This window comes from Giraffa tippelskirchi, chromosome 2 (assembly GCF_054371585.1).
Source record: "Giraffa tippelskirchi isolate mGirTip1 chromosome 2, T2T-mGirTip1v1.2.pri, whole genome shotgun sequence".
NCBI classification, from domain to species: domain Eukaryota; kingdom Metazoa; phylum Chordata; class Mammalia; order Artiodactyla; family Giraffidae; genus Giraffa; species Giraffa tippelskirchi.
Window position 1 is genome coordinate 78,760,216 of NC_137276.1, and position 15,011 is coordinate 78,775,226.

General features: G+C 53.6%; 1 protein-coding gene across 6 annotated transcripts; it reads left to right on the forward strand.

Moving 5' to 3' along the window:
* Positions 1-1,179: 1,179 nt before the first annotated feature.
* LOC145538011 (ral guanine nucleotide dissociation stimulator-like) lies at positions 1,180-6,251 on the forward strand. 6 transcript variants are annotated; one of them, XM_081569234.1, is made up of 8 exons: positions 1,180-1,492; positions 1,584-1,681; positions 1,905-2,141; positions 2,555-2,665; positions 3,298-3,491; positions 4,110-4,169; positions 5,096-5,289; positions 5,563-6,251. In XM_081569234.1, exons 3-8 carry the CDS (start codon positions 2,007-2,009, stop codon positions 5,769-5,771), a joined length of 903 nt encoding a protein of 300 aa, XP_081425360.1. In that variant the 5' UTR covers positions 1,180-1,492; positions 1,584-1,681; positions 1,905-2,006; the 3' UTR covers positions 5,772-6,251. The 6 variants fall into 6 exon arrangements, with proteins under 6 accessions (XP_081425360.1, XP_081425363.1, XP_081425361.1 ...); XM_081569237.1 differs by having other exon boundaries at positions 5,569-6,251; XM_081569235.1 differs by having other exon boundaries at positions 1,936-2,141.
* Positions 6,252-15,011: the final 8,760 nt, after the last annotated feature.

Below are 15,011 nucleotides of genomic sequence, written 5' to 3' on the forward strand. Positions count from 1 at the left end.
TCTGAGATGGCTGGTCAAGAGCTTTCTACCTGATTTTTTTTCTAGTTCTGTGGTTTCAGGTCTTCTACTCAAGGCTGAATGCATTTTGCGTTGAGTTCTCTGTATATTGGAAGAGAGTGGTCCAGTTTGACGGCTTTGCACATAAGTGTCCAGTTTTGCCAGCATCATTGATTGCAGAGCCTGTCCTTACCTGCCTTTTATATTTTTGGCTTGTTTGTTGGTGGAGAAGGGAATGGCAAACCGCTTGAGTGTTCTTGCCTTGAGAATCCCATGAACAGTATGAAAGGCAAAAAGATATGATACGGAAAGATGAACTCCAGGGTAGGTAAGTGCTCAGTATGCCACTGGAGAAGAATGGAAAAATAACTCCAGAGAGAATGAAGAGATGGAGCCAAAGCGAAAACGACGCCCGGTTCTGGATGTGGCTGGTGATGCAAGTAAATCCCGATGTTATGAAGAACAATATTGCATGAGAACCTGGAATGTTAGGTCCATGAATCAAGGTAAATTGGAAGTGGCCAAACAGGAGATGGCAAGAGTGGACGTCGACATTTTAGGAATCAGTGAACTACAATGGACTGGAATGGGTGAATTTAATTCAAATGAACATTACATCTGCTACTGTGGGCAAGAATCCCTTGGAAGAAATGGAGTAGCCCTCATAGTCAACCAAAGGGTCTGAAATGCTGTACTTGGGTGCAATCTCAAAACTGACCGAGTTATTTAAGGACAGGAACATAAAGCCACAACAGCTGAGACGGTCAAGTCTGTGTGGCAGATGACAGGCTGCGAGCACCAGTTTGTCCCTGGGCCTCTGTGTGTCCAGTCTGAGATGCTGAGCCTGCTGGGCTGTGAGCCCCGTGAAGGCAGCTGTGTCATCACGGCCTGCACTATGGTGATGGGTGTGGACAGTGGGGCCAGACTATGTGAGTCTGTCATCCCAGCTGCAGCCCCTGCCACCTTTAAGGCCTTGTGTCACAGGGTCTTGACCTCCTTGGCCAAAGGTGAAACCCTTCTCATCAGGTTTGCTGTGGAAATGAGAAACTCTCAGATCTTAGGAAGCTGTTGCTTATCCCGCCTTACACGGCAGTTTTCTTCTGGCCTACCAGAGTGAGCCCTGGGTTCCACACACACACGCTCACTCACACTGACATTTAATAAGCACTGTGGGACGAGATCCGGAGAAGGCAATGGCAACCCACTCCAGTACTCTTGCCTGGAAAATCCCATGGATGGAGGAGCCTGGTAGGCTATAGTCCATGGGGTCGCAAAGAGTCAGACATGACGGTGCGACTTCACTTTCACTTTTCACTTTCATTCATTGGAGAAGGAAATGGCAACCCACTCCAGTGTTCTTGCCTGAAGAATTCCAGGGACCTGGGAGCTTGGTGGGCTGCCGTGTGTGGGGTCACACAGAGTCGGATACGACTGAACCGACATAGCACAGCAGCGGCAGTGGGATGAGAACAGAAGAGGAACAAACATGGGAGAGGTAATTGGGGGACAAGAAAAGAGACTGGAGGTACTGCCTGCATGGGACACAGCTCCCACATGTTCCAGGGTTTTTCCCACCTCTGTCTCAGGACATCCCTAGATATCCACGTGGGCATAATCCTCGTGTGCACGTGAGGACACGGACAGGCCTTGAGAGACACAAGGACTCATCCAGGATGGAGAAGAGGTAGGAATGAGGAGGCGAGCCTGGACCCAGGTCTGCCTACCCAGAGCTGCACATAGACCCTGCCCGGGAGCTGTGTGGAGGGCTGTGTGGTGCAACTGTGTGAGAACCGGGGCTGCGTGGATGAGGGGTGAGCGGTCAGTATCCCGAGGGCTATATGTACAGGTGTCAACTGTCAGTTCAAGGAGGGGACCCCCGGGTGGTGAAGTCACTTCCTTGTCGGCAGACCCTAACAGAACTCGGAACCCTGTAACCAGGCAGCCACGTTCTAGTAACAGCGCCACAGCCAGTTGGGGCTCACTTGGCTGGAGAGACTTGATCCAGAAGGATGTTCTCCCGCTGTGTCTCGACTGACCAGGGCTTCTGCTTCAGGAAACCCTGGAGGGAGAGGTTTTTCAGATGTTTCAGGCGGTTCAGCGCTCAACCTGGATGCCTCTGGTCCTTTAGCAGGAGGTCCCCAAAGGTAACAGCAGGCAACCTAGAGGTGGCCCCACCAGGCCTGGCCGCCACCGGGAGCCCTCCCTGGGCAGCGCCAGCTGCCCTCATCTCCAGGTGTGGGGAAGTGGGACTTGAGGGGAGGTTCTCCCTCTGGGCAGGAACAGGTTGGTGGGCACATCGTGACCTGGTGGTCCGATCACCATCACACCTGAGGACAGGCTGGCAGTGGGGAAAGAGGATCCCTGAGGTGCTCTTCTCTGTGCCAGTGTGGATCCAAGGCCCTCAGGCGGTCGGGTGTCTTCTTCCTCGGTGGAGGTCTGTGCAGAGAGTGGTGGGCATGTGTCTGGAGGGGAGAGGTCTGGGGGTCCAAGAAGCACCAGAGACAGCTGGCCGGTGGCCTGAGACTTTCTGCCTGGCTGGCGGGCACTGTGTTCACAGGGCTCCTCCCGAGACTGCGGACAGGCGCCGGTCTACGGAGCCCCCTGCTCCATCTCCCCGCACGAGGAACAGGAGGCCCAGAGCAGCAACAGAGCCCAGGGCGGGCAGAGGGTGAGTGCCAGCCGGGAGGAGACCCTCCAGCCAGGAAGTTCCGGGTCCCAGAGCCACCCTGGCGCTCCCCTGGGTCCCTCCTAGAGGCCTGCTCCCAAAGGAACCTGGGAGTGTCAGGTGTGCGACACGCCCTCGCGGCCTAGGCCCTGAGGTGTCCAGATGCAAAATCACTGTTTACGTCCATGTGGGAATCTCGGAAGGAGATTGTGAAAGGATTTCACTTGATGTTCCCCAAGGAGCCTTTCCACATGTTTCTACAGTGTATCCTGTATTAACTCCATCCCCACGTATCCATGTGGGCCTGAGAACCCTGATGCCTCTCACCCCAGGATCAGCCCCTGTCACCCCAGTTCTCACCCCCAAAATGGGATGTGTTGGTCACCGCCACAGGGGACGCAGTTAACACGCGGGGAGCTGCCCAGTACAAACTGCCCCGAGACGCTAACACACGTAACCGTGGCCCTTTGCCAGTTCACTCGTGATGCCAAGACGTTTATTCTGTGGAGGGCACTCCTGGCCCTCCCCTTGCCATGATTCCCGAGGCTTGGGGCCTCAGTCTGAGCTCCAGCCCCTGCCTTCCTGTAGTCCTTGGTGCGGCCTCTGACTCTTGTCTCTTCCTCGTTCCACCCCAGGGGGAAAATGTGTCCCCAGGGGACAGGAATGAGCCCTGCAGGGTGTGGAGCGTGCAGAGACGCAGACTGGAGACGTTGGTGGGCAACCTGGTGCCTGCCTTCCTGGGCGGTGACCCCTCCTACCTCCCCAGATTCCTGGGTACCTACAGGGCTTTTGGCAGCCCTCAGCAGGTGCTGGACCTTCTCTTCATGAGGTGAGCACTTCCCCTCCCCCACTGGGGACTCGGGGGGACCCGGTCCCCTTCCAGCTGTGAGTGGTGGGAATGGCTCTCCACCTCTCTGAGCCCCAGTGGCCCCCTCTGCACCCAGAGGGTAAAGGGAGGAGCCGCCCCCAGGGTGTCTGTGGGGACTACGTGGGTGCGTCCTGGAAAGGGCTTTCTGGGCGCCTGGAGCCCTGTTAAGGCTGTGGTTGTGCTGAGTCATCTCGTTCCTCCTCCCTTCGAGGAAGCCTGTGTCTCGGTGGTCTCTGAGCCTTTGACTTTGTCCCAAAGCGTTTTCCCAATTGCAAGGTGAGGTGTGAGAGGTGCCCTGCCCTGGGGCATTGAGACCAGGGCTCCCTGGGAGTGATGAGTGGCGCCCCAGGCACTTGGATGGGGCCGGTTGGGCTCATTCGCTCTTGAAATATAAAGGCAGGCGCATGAGATGCAGGCACTTTTCTGGGAAAACCATCATGTAATGCATGGAGCAGACAGCAGTCCTGCCCCCCAGGGCATCAGTTCTCTCGGTGAGGGGGAGAAGCCTGTCACACTAGCCATCACATGTGGGGCGTGTCTCCAGTACTGACCATGTGACGCCTCCCTGGCCTCCTGTAGGTACGGATGCATCCTCCCGTACTGCGATGCGGATGGTGGAGCCCTGCAGCAGCTGAAAATGTGAGTGGATTTTGATTCAAGAGGGACTGACTCCCTTCCCCAGAGAACTGCCCGGAGTCTTGGGGTTTCTGAATGGGCAGGGCTGGCAGAATCCTGGATCCCACATAGCTTCTGGTTCCCCCTGGGGGCCGAGGTCTAGGGGGCTTCTCGTGCAAAACAGGAAAGGAGGCCAAGAGAGCTGTGGAGGTGTCTGGCGTGCTGTAAGCAGCCTCTGGGAGGTCAGAGTTCAGAGTCTGCCCCATGAGAGTCTACAACCCTCGCCTGTCCATCCCAGTCCTGCCTCTACCCCCGATCCTGGGACCCAGAACGCAAAGTGTGGAGAGCATCCTGCTGACCGTGTGCTGGAACCTCAGCGGGTGCTCAGGGGACCCGTGACACTCGGGACAGCTGAGTCCTCGCTGGTGAAGGATGAGTGTCAGTGGTGGCAGGAGACGCAGGCGCGTCCCTAGCGGACGAGGCAGCCTGTAGATGTAGGAGGTAAATCTGAGGTGCTATGAGGCCCGCAGGAAGCCTGGGTAGATGACAGAGTCTGTGTGTACCCTCCTGGGCCAGATCCTCCTGGGACCCCTACATGTTCCCGAGATGCAGAGACCAGAGTAGATGCCCTGCCTGCCCTCGCAGTGGTGACAGCAGGGGGAGGGGCAGGGCAAGGGACAGTACGCTGAGCCAGGCTGCCGTGAAGAAGCGGACAGATGGTGACACCGTGGATCAAGGGCTGGCACTTGAGCAGGCTGGTTGGCGGCCCCGCCCCTGTGTCCAGGCCTCCTCTGCCTGTTCTGCCAGGTGAGATGAGCCGTGGAGGAGAACTGACCTCTGGATGGGCAGAGGCAGAAGGCGCAGAGGCCCAGGTCCCCACAGGGCAGCCCTGGAGTGCAGTGTGCCGGGAAGGCCAGGTCTCTGACTGCTACCCACGTGACTCCCCCCAGGGCCATGTCCTCCATCCTGAGCACCTGGCTGCACCTTTACCCTGAAGATTTCCAGCAGCCCCCAGAATTTCCCTGCCTCAAGATGCTCCTGGCTTACATAGAGCTCAACATGCCTGCCTCGGACCTGGAGCAGCGAGCCCGCCATCTCCTGGCACAGCTGGAGACCCTGGAGCCCACTGAGGCAGAGGGGCATGGTGAGGAGGACTCGGGCTGGGTGAGGAGGACGGGGCCGAATAAGGAAGGGAGGGGGCTGGGCCACACAGAGCAGAGCCTTCTGAGGCTGGAACTAGGCCAGGAGCATTGAGGAAGCTCCTCAGATGACTATTCCCCTGGACTGCAGCCTGGGAAGGCTTCCTGGGGTTAGGGGGCATCTTGGATTGAGATTTCAGGGCTAAGCAGCGAGTAGGTTCCTGTCTTTGGGATGCATGCACAAGCAGTCTTACTGACAGCGCTTTCTCTTCTGGGAGATACAGCCCCCGCTGGAGAAGCAGCTCTGGAAACATCACCAAACCTAGAGCCAGCAGCACCCCTAGTAACTGCCACAGCTCCACAGTTAGAGCAGACTGAACGCCCAGCTCCTACTGAAGGTCAAGCTCTACATCATGTAACCATGCCAGCTCCAAACCCAGAGCCGCAGCATACTCATGCTGTGGCTCTCAATGAAGCGAGGAAGTGAGGAAAAGCACCTCCAGGCTCGACTTCTAGATGCAGAGAACGTGCAAGAAACAGCCCTCTTCCTCATTCCGATCTTCAATCACCCACAAATCCTGTGCCCGCGCTGCTTCTGCAGCCTCAGTCCCCAGGCTTAAGCCATCGTCGGCCAGGGCACTGCCTTGGCTCTGGAGCTCCTTCGTGCTTTGCAGTCAGCTGTGGCTCCGGTGTTATCCACCTGTGGTTCTAGAGACCCCAACAGACCCAGCTCTTCTAGCAGCTGAGGCGCTGGAGCCAGCTCCTCCCCTAATATCCCTGGAGCTGCTCCCAGATCGTCAGCAAGCCTCGCCTGGGAAAGGCAGATGGTGTGCTGCCCCAATGCCTGCACCAGCCCTGGAGCCTGTCTCTTCACCCCTATAATTCCCTCTCTTAACCTGTGTTTTGGTTTTTTTAGTACATGTATAAACTTACTTTTTCTATGAAATAAACTTAGATAGAAATTGAATTCTTTGACTTTTTCAATTGTGTGTGTGAGCGGCATGGAGACCATTCACGACGATCCATGAACACGTCTGTTCTCTATTGCACAGCATCTGCGTCCTATTTGACGACGAATAATCCTGCAGTCTGGGAGAGCAGTGCATGCGACTCTCCCCTCATCTGTTGATGGACATGGGGACTATGTTCCCCTTTGGGCTCTTGTGCCTAGTGCTGCTCTGAACCCTTGTGTGCAGGCTTGTGACTTTGTGTGTGTGCTACTTCCGGGTATTGTCGTAGGAGTGGAATGTGGGTGTCGACTGAATACCATGTAGTCAACTTTTGGAGGCCCTGTGGCAGGAGTGTTCCATTAGTGTTTGCATTTCCGCTTCTTCATCAGTGTTGCAGTTTCCTCTCTGCCACACATTTCCCCCACCTGGTCCCTCATTCTGGGAAGCCGCCTCTGAGGAGGCCTTGTGGCCCTCCCCTGAATGAAGCGGCTCGTGTCTCAGCTGAGTCCACAGCCTCAAACCCCTGGGAGACACTGGCAGAGGCCTGCGGCTGAGTCGTGGTCCGTTCCTGCACCAACGACAGTGTGACATCCAGCCTGTGGTCATCGCCTTGCTTCTGCTGGATCTGTCACCACCCCAGACCCACTCCCCCTCTGACCCCCATGCCCTAGTCTCACTTCTTCTGACGTTAGTGCGAGTGTCGTGTATATTTGTGTGGACGCCCAGAGACATCTGATCCAGATGAGTGGGGATGTTCTGGGGTTCTTGGCTCTCTAATTCCCAAAGCCGAGCCAGGGTGTGTGGTGCAGCCCTAGCCTAGGGTGGCCTGAGACTCTGCCCCTGCTCCGGGCCCGGGGTTTCCCCACTCCTATCTGGGCTTCAGTTTTCCAAATGTACAGTGACCCGTTAAGCAAGGGGCGCTCAAAGCCTGCACACCGTCTGCCCAGCCTCCCACAGCTCTGGGTGCTTTACGGCTGGGTGACAGAAGCAATCCTAGGCCTCCCTAGTAGTTGGAAGGCACCCCTCAATGGCTCTGTGGGCCTCTCTTTGCTGCGGCGAGGGAGAGGGTTCAGACTCACTTAACTTTGTGCACTGAAGGATAAGGAGCGTTTCCCCAAGAACGGCTGAGGCACTGTGACTGATGGAAGATGACTTTGACGTGGACCACGTGCAAGAATGTGATGTGCAGAATAGACGGGCAATCTTTACTCATGGTACTTACGCGAGGAGATGTCTCCGAAACGGGGATTGTCACGTTACAGTTCACACGGTGTTTTAACAGAAGTAATCTATTCCTTGATATTACATATTGTAGTTTAGAGGACAACTGAAATAATAATGTTTGGCTCATGCAGACCAGTATCATCACGGAAGCGGATCGGGCCAAGTGTGGTCCAGGGGCCTCAGTAAACACAGACTAAGTTGCCCTGTGGTCTAAGAGGAAATCGACTGATTGGCCCCCTCAGTTTTCATGACCCAGGGTTCCTCAGGTGTAATTACCCCAGGAGCTTGTGCGGGGAGCCCCAAACACCTTCAGTCCTGACTGCCTTGTAAGTCCAATCCCTGGGGCCTATGCCTCGGAGGGCAGCCTTCTGCAGTGTGGACGTCTGCAGGCTGGGCCTGAAGCCAGTGGCGGCTTCGATGCCTGAGAGCAATTCTCGCAGGTGTCCCCGCTTTCTACGGTAACAGCAAGTCTGTTCCTTTCCGCCTGGATCCCTGTGGGCGTTTTTCTCCGGCTGGTTCAGAGTGGAGGTGAGAGCCATTGCTGGCACTTCCGTCTTTCCTGGTCTTTTCCTGACTCTTGTCCTCTACCTCCCTGCCATTATAAAGTGTCTGAACCTGTCGCAACAGGTTATCTAAGACTGATTTGGTCCATACGCCTGTTGTAGTAGCTTCCTGCGGATATCTGGAGCCCACCGAGTGAGAAATCTAACTTTTGAGATCATTCCTCCCTCTGCAACTTCGGGATCCATCTCAGTGAATCTGCGAAAGGCTCCTGTAGTCTATCTAGGTATTTACCAGGAGCTTCCTTCTCTCCCTGTCCTGTGTTTGCCCACTTGGCATCGTTTAACGTCTTAGAGCGCACTCGCTGGAGTCCTGACAAAGTGACTCTGATCGCATCTTCCTTTAGCCATGTTCGAATCCCAGTGTGATTCTGTTGTGGGGGAGTCTGATTCCTAGTAGGGAAGGCGGCTATCTCAGCCTCTGCCTCTTCTGAGGATCCCTTACCAAGCCATCCATCCCCATATGCAATGCCTGCACGGGGTCTCCCTGCTGGGCAACCTGCTGCCACTGGCCTACATGAAGGAACTCAGCGGAGCTCCCCTCATAGTTAGTTTACTTGCAAACATTCATGCCGAGGAAAAGCAGCCAGATACAGAACTATTTCATTTCTGAAGAAAACAGGTCAGAGATTGCTTGGGGATGGGTGGGAGGCGTGGCTGACAAGGGGCATGAAGCAAGCTTGGGCAGCCGTCTGTATGTCTTGATCTTAATTCAGCTAAAGCTTTTCTGGGTATATACACGTGTCCAAACTTACTGAACTGTACACTTTAGGCATGTGGGTTTTTGTGTTGTTTGAAACCTCATCTGTACATCCATGAAGCTGTGAATAAAGCAGCACAGAGGGAAGGATATGAAGCATAGGTTTCCCCAGTCGGTGCTGAGAGGTGAGGCCCCTGGTGCTATGGAAAGTCCATACCCCTGGTCCCCCATGCCGGGTGTCCGCTGGGCCCCCAGGGGAATTGTCCTTCGCGCAAGGGTGCCAGGAATTCTCAGGCTCTGGAAATGGCAAACCCTCGTATGAAATGGGTGGTAGCTGAGAAGGAGCTTTCTCTCCTCTTGACCAAACCATCATCAGGTGAAGTCTTGGATTTTTCAAGTGTTTCCTACGAGTCCATGAGGGGTAACTACTATGTACCATGGGTTTATCACAAGTTTCTCCGTGAAGGAGCCTTCTCAGCCCCCAGCATCTTAGATCATTGGATTAATCGGGAAAAAGCTAAGTGGATGGGTAAGATGGCTCCTCCAGGTGATTCATGTTACTGCAATTAACCCATCAAGGCCCTAGCTCCTGGTTAAAAAGGTGTCTTTCCTACCACGTAAGGCATGCTGCCATTGAAAAACCTTTCTGTAATAGCAAGGGTTGAAAGTCATTGAAAACGCTCTTTGTCTTCGGATTCGGTAAGGTCAGGGGTGTGTTTTGAGATTTACTGAGCGTGGCACTTCCTCCGATGGGAGTTTTTCGAACACTGTCTCTGTTTCTATTTTACTTTAAAAAGCTTTTATATTCTTTGTATGTGGTTGCTTTGAACTCGTTGTCTTATATGGTTGAAAACACATGCTTCTATCCATCACGTACTCTCGCCTCATTTCTGCTGTGTTTTTTTTTTTTTCTTTTATGGGAGCTGTATTTTTTTTTTTTTAGTAAAACTGGAAAGTTTTTCCTTAAATTTCAAAACTGAAGTTACACACCACATTTTTGTACCTGAGAATGAAGAGAAAATTTTAAACAGTGGAAATGGAGGAGGGATTTAATATGGAAATAGTAAACAATAATAATATAATCGGAATAGAAACAGTATGTTTGATGGAATCAAGTAAATTTTGGTTTGGGAACAGGAAAGTGTAGTCTTTCTATCTGGAAATTAGATGGACTCTTTCAAGCCAATTAAAATGAGCCTATTATGAGTAAGATAAATACTTTTCCGAAAAGAATTATATAAAAGAGAATGTGAAATTTCCTCCCTGTATGCTTAACATGTTAGGCTATATGAGTAAATTTCTGGAAAAAAGACATCATCAAAATTCAATTTTGAAAGGATATGTACATATCTCTATATATGTACTGTATGGCCATATTTCCATTCATCTACTGCTGGACACATAGATTGTTTTTATGTCTTGGCCATTGAAAGCAATGCTGCTATGAATATTGGGATGCGCATATGGGAGGTCAGAGGTCAGAGTCCCCCCCATGAGAGTCTCCAGCCATCGCCTGTCCCTCCCAGTCCTGCCTCTTCCCCCGATCCTGGGACCCAGAACACAAAGTGTGGAGAGCATCCTGCTCACCGTGTGCTGGAACCTCAGCGGGGGTGCTCAGCTGGTGCTCAGGGGTCCCATGACACTCAGGGGACAGCTGAGCCCTCGCTGGTGAAGGATGAGTGTCAGTGGCAGCAGGAGGCGCAGGCACGTCCCTAGTGGACGAGGCAGCCTGTAGATGGAGGAGGTAAATCTGAGGTGTTAGGAGGCCCGCAGGAAGCCCGGGCAGATGACAGAGTCTGTGTGTACCCTCCTGGGCCAGATACTCCTGGGACCCCTATGTGTTCCCGAGATGCAGTGACCAGAGTAGACGCCCTGCCTGCCCTCGGGGTGGTGACAGCCGGGGGAGAGAGAGGGAGGGGGACAGTGTGCTGGGCCAGGCTGCCCTCAGGAAACGGACAGATGGTGACACCGTGGATCAAGAGTTGGCACTTGAGCAGGCTGGTTGGCGACCCTGCCCCTGTGTCCAGGACTCCTCTGCCCGGTCGTCCAGGTGAGATGGGCCGTGGAGGAGAACTGATCTCTGGAGAGGCAGGGGCAAAAGGCGCAGAGGCCCAGGTCCCCACAGGGCGGCCCTGGAGTGCAGTGTGGCGGGAAGGCCAGGTCTCTGACTCTGCTGCCTACGTGACTCCCCCCAGGGTCATGTCCACCATCCTGGGCATTTAGCTGTACCATTACCATGAGGATTTCCACCAGCCCCCAGAATTTCCCTGCCTGAGGATGCTACTGGCTTAAATAGAGCCCAGCATGAGTGACTCAGACCTGGAGCACGGAGTCCGCTATCTTCTGGAACAGCTGGAGACCCTGGAGCCCACTGAGGCAGAGGGGGATGTGAGGAGGACTTGAGGTGGGTGATGGGGGCAAATGAGGATGGCAGGGAGCCATCCGCATGGACCACACAGAGCAGAGCCTTCTGTGGCTGGAGCTGGACCAGGAGCAATGAGGAGGCTCAGATCCCTATTGCCCTGGACTGCAGTCTGGGAAGACTTTCTGGGGCTGGCATGTTTGAGAGATCATTGAGTGGCAGTGAGAAGCTTTCTTTTCTATTTTTGGGAGACATGTGGAGAAGCAGTCCTATGGATGATGTTTTCTCTTCTTGGAACTACAGCAGCAGCTCCAGAACAAGCTCTGGAAACATCTCCAGGCCTGGAGCCAACTACACCTCTACTGCCCACCAGAGCTCCAGAGTGAGAGCAAGTCCATCTTTGGTACTTTTTAAAATGTATACTAACGTGTTTATTCTATGGTATAAAGTCCACTTAAAATAGAATTTAATAGTTTGATTATCTTAGATTGTACCTGTAAATTGCAGTACGTTCATTGACAATGTTACATAACCCTATTAAATGTCTATTTGAGAACATTTGCACTCTTTTCATTGCTACACAACATTCCATTTTGGAAACAGCACATTTGGCTTTCACCTGTTGATGGACATTAGGGTTTTCACCTTTGGGTTCTTCTGAACAACGGTGCTCTGAAATACTTGTGTAAAGGCGTGTGAATATCTGTGTTCACATGCGTTTGGGTATTGATGTAGGAGGGGAACTTTGGGATTGACTGAAAACTGTAGGCTTGTCCTTTTTAGAAACTGCTGAAGGTGTTATATACAGTGGTTGTACTATTTGACAATCCCCCAGAGTTGAGGTGTAGAACCTCTACTTATTCATTTGTATTGCAGTTTCCTCTCTGTCTTTCTCTCTTCCTGGTCCCTCACTCTAGGAAACAAGCCTGTATATTACAAGTTGCTATATGAAGAGGCATCTGTGGCTTAACATTGAGACCATCAGACAGAGGAGCTCTTGGGTCCTGAATCAATGAGTCCACAGCCCCAGACCCCTGGGAGACACTGGCAGAGGCCTCCAGTTGAAGCATGGCCGATTCCTGGTCCACAGATAGTGTGAGATAAGAAATGTTTGTTGCTTAAGTCACTCAAGACTGGCTAATGTTGTCACACAGAATGGACCACTCACACAGCCATCAAGCATCAGGCCCTGTCTCCTGCCTCCCCACTGTCCCCCTACTGTCCTGCCAAGCTCCCACCAGCCACACTAGCCCTGGCTTCATCTCTGGACAAACACATTCTGTGTGTCCATACACTTGTGCCTCCTTCTGGGATAATCATCCCCAGATGTGTGAATGGCTGGCGCCTTTTCATTCCACTGCTGGGGACAGACATGTCCCCTCAGTGCAGACTTTCCATGACCCCATTGTGGCACCTACTGTTTTTCAACACAGAACTTGCTCCTTTCTGTCTTTTCTTTCTGGGTTTCTCCATTTCCCGCTCCAAACTGTGGCCCTGGTGGTTCTTTCTCTCACCACCCCCACTGAGTGCTCAGGGCACAGCTGGTCAATGAATAGATAAGAGGCTCCATTCCTCCACTGAGAAGCTCGGATGCTGATAGGAGGAGGTATGGGCCAGCTCAGGGGCAGGGGAATGTGTAGGAGTGCAAGGGACACTCTTCTCACCCCAGTACTGGACACATCACCCCTTTAAGGGGAACCAGTCATACTACACACCAAGCAGGGAAACCGCAGCACACACCATAGCTCTGAGAGACTTCAGGACCTCAGCATTCATTGGGCCCCAGGAGGGAATGTGACAGGATCCATAGGAACCAGGGGCTTTGAGAGGGACCTTGAAGAGGACCCTCAACCTCCTCTTCAGCCGTGGGGTGTCTAGTTGCCTTATGAGGACTCCTCATCACAGCCAGTGCAGCTGTTCTGACCTGGATTCCACATGAGGCCCAACAAGGTGGTCTTTGCCTTAGTCCAGGGGAAATTGATGTATGTTTCTGTCACTGTCACTGCCCCAAGGTCCACCCCTCCCCTGACCCCAGTCCCTATGGTCCCTTCCTCTGATGTGTGTCAGTGTATACTTGTGCTCACACCCAGAGAATCTATTCCCCATTGCCAGAATATTCTGGGGTCCTAGGACCTCCAATTCCCACGGCAAACCATGTGGCAGGGAGGCAGCCCTAGCCTAGGGGATCCTAACTCTCCCTTCATCTCAAGACTCTGCCCCTGCCAAGGCTGATTAGTAGTAAAAAAACAAAAAACAACCCCCCCCACACACACACTAAATACAACTCCACAGGGTAAAACGTATTATTGGCTGAAAATTTATACAAGCAATATATAATTTTGAACCTATTATCTGACTCAGTTGACCAAGTACAAATTATTCTTAAAGAAATCTTCCAAAGACAGAATCTATAGTCACGAAATTGTGATTAGGATAAAGAAAACTTGACGTTTATTTTTTTAGAAATTGATATCAAGTCCAACACTTTGCATTTAAAAGAAGGATATTCCAGCCAGGAGTGCCCAGGCTGACAGGCGCCCCTCCCCGCCCCCACCGGCCCCGGAGCGAGTGCGCAGGCGTGAGCGGCTGCAGGTGGAGGGCGGAGGCGCAGAGGCGCCTGAGCCCCCAGGACCCGTCCTGACGGAAGGGAAGTTGGAGACTGAGTCGGTCCCCACTGCGGGACGCCCCGCACCAGGGAGCAGCGCAGACACGAGTAAGTGCAGCTCGACCGCAGCCCCTCACCGCGCGCCCCCGCCTGCCCAGCGGCCAGCGGCCCCCGACTCCTGCAGCCCCGAGGAGCGCGAGCCTCCCTCGGTCCTCGGCTCCGGGGTGGCCGCCATCGGCCGCAGGGTGAGGACGCCGGGCCGGCGCCCCAAGGCGGCCGTTGAGCGGTGGGCGCCCCGCGCGCTCGCAGCCCTCCCTGCTCGGCGCCCCTCGAGTCTCCTCGCGGCGGGGCTGCCCCCACGACCGCGGGGGGCGGCCTCTGGGTCTGCGGACGCCGCCTGGGCCCGGTCGCCACGGGCTCGCGGTTCCGGGCCGGGGAGGTGCCGCCGAGGAGCCCGAAGTTGGGGCCGCGGGGCGCGCGTGTCGGGCGCGGTGGGTCCGCAGCTGTGAGAGATCTCTGCTCCCGGGATGCGCGCGGGTGATGGGGGCGCACAGCTCGGGGATCCCGTCCTGGCCGCCGGCAGCGGCTGTTCAGAAGGGACTCCGTGCTCTTTCCTACAGGCTTCCCTGGTGGCTCAGAGGGCAAAGCATCTGCCTGCAATGTGGGAGACCTCTGTTCGATCCCTGGGTCGGGAAGATCCTCTGGAGAAGGAATTAGCAACCCACTCCAGTACTCTTGCCTGGAAAATGCCAGGGATGGAGGAGCCTGGTCGGCTAAAGCCTAGTCGTCTAAGTTCCCTTTCGCTTTCAGTGTTTTCAGGCTTTATTGACTGACTCGAACTAGCTCACAGAGAGCTCCCTGGAGGGCAATTTGTGACATACTAACACCTAAGCAAAGTTTGCAGTAAAGCAGTCTCCGCCTTTTTATGTTTTTTGCGTATGGAGGGCTTTTTGAACAGTTTATTTGTGTTTCTGTTCCTCTTTTCCAGCAACAGACCATTGAGAAACGGCATTACTCGAAGTTGAATGAGCATTTAAAATTTTATTTCTGCACAGTAATCATAGATGCTCAAGTATTTGCGAATTCTAGCGGCCTAAAAGAGCTCGGTTGTTTGTTGGTTTGGTAAGTTTTGCTTGAAGGGAAGACTTTGGAATCCAGAGAAATGTTCTTCTCATGTCGAAGTAGTATCCTATTGTGACTATGTACCACATCTTTATCCATTTGGCAGTGGACGTTTAGGTTGCTTCCACATCTTAGGCATTGTAACTAGTAGTGCATTATCTTCTCAATGTACAGCTTTCTCCCAATATATGTCCAGGAGTGGGG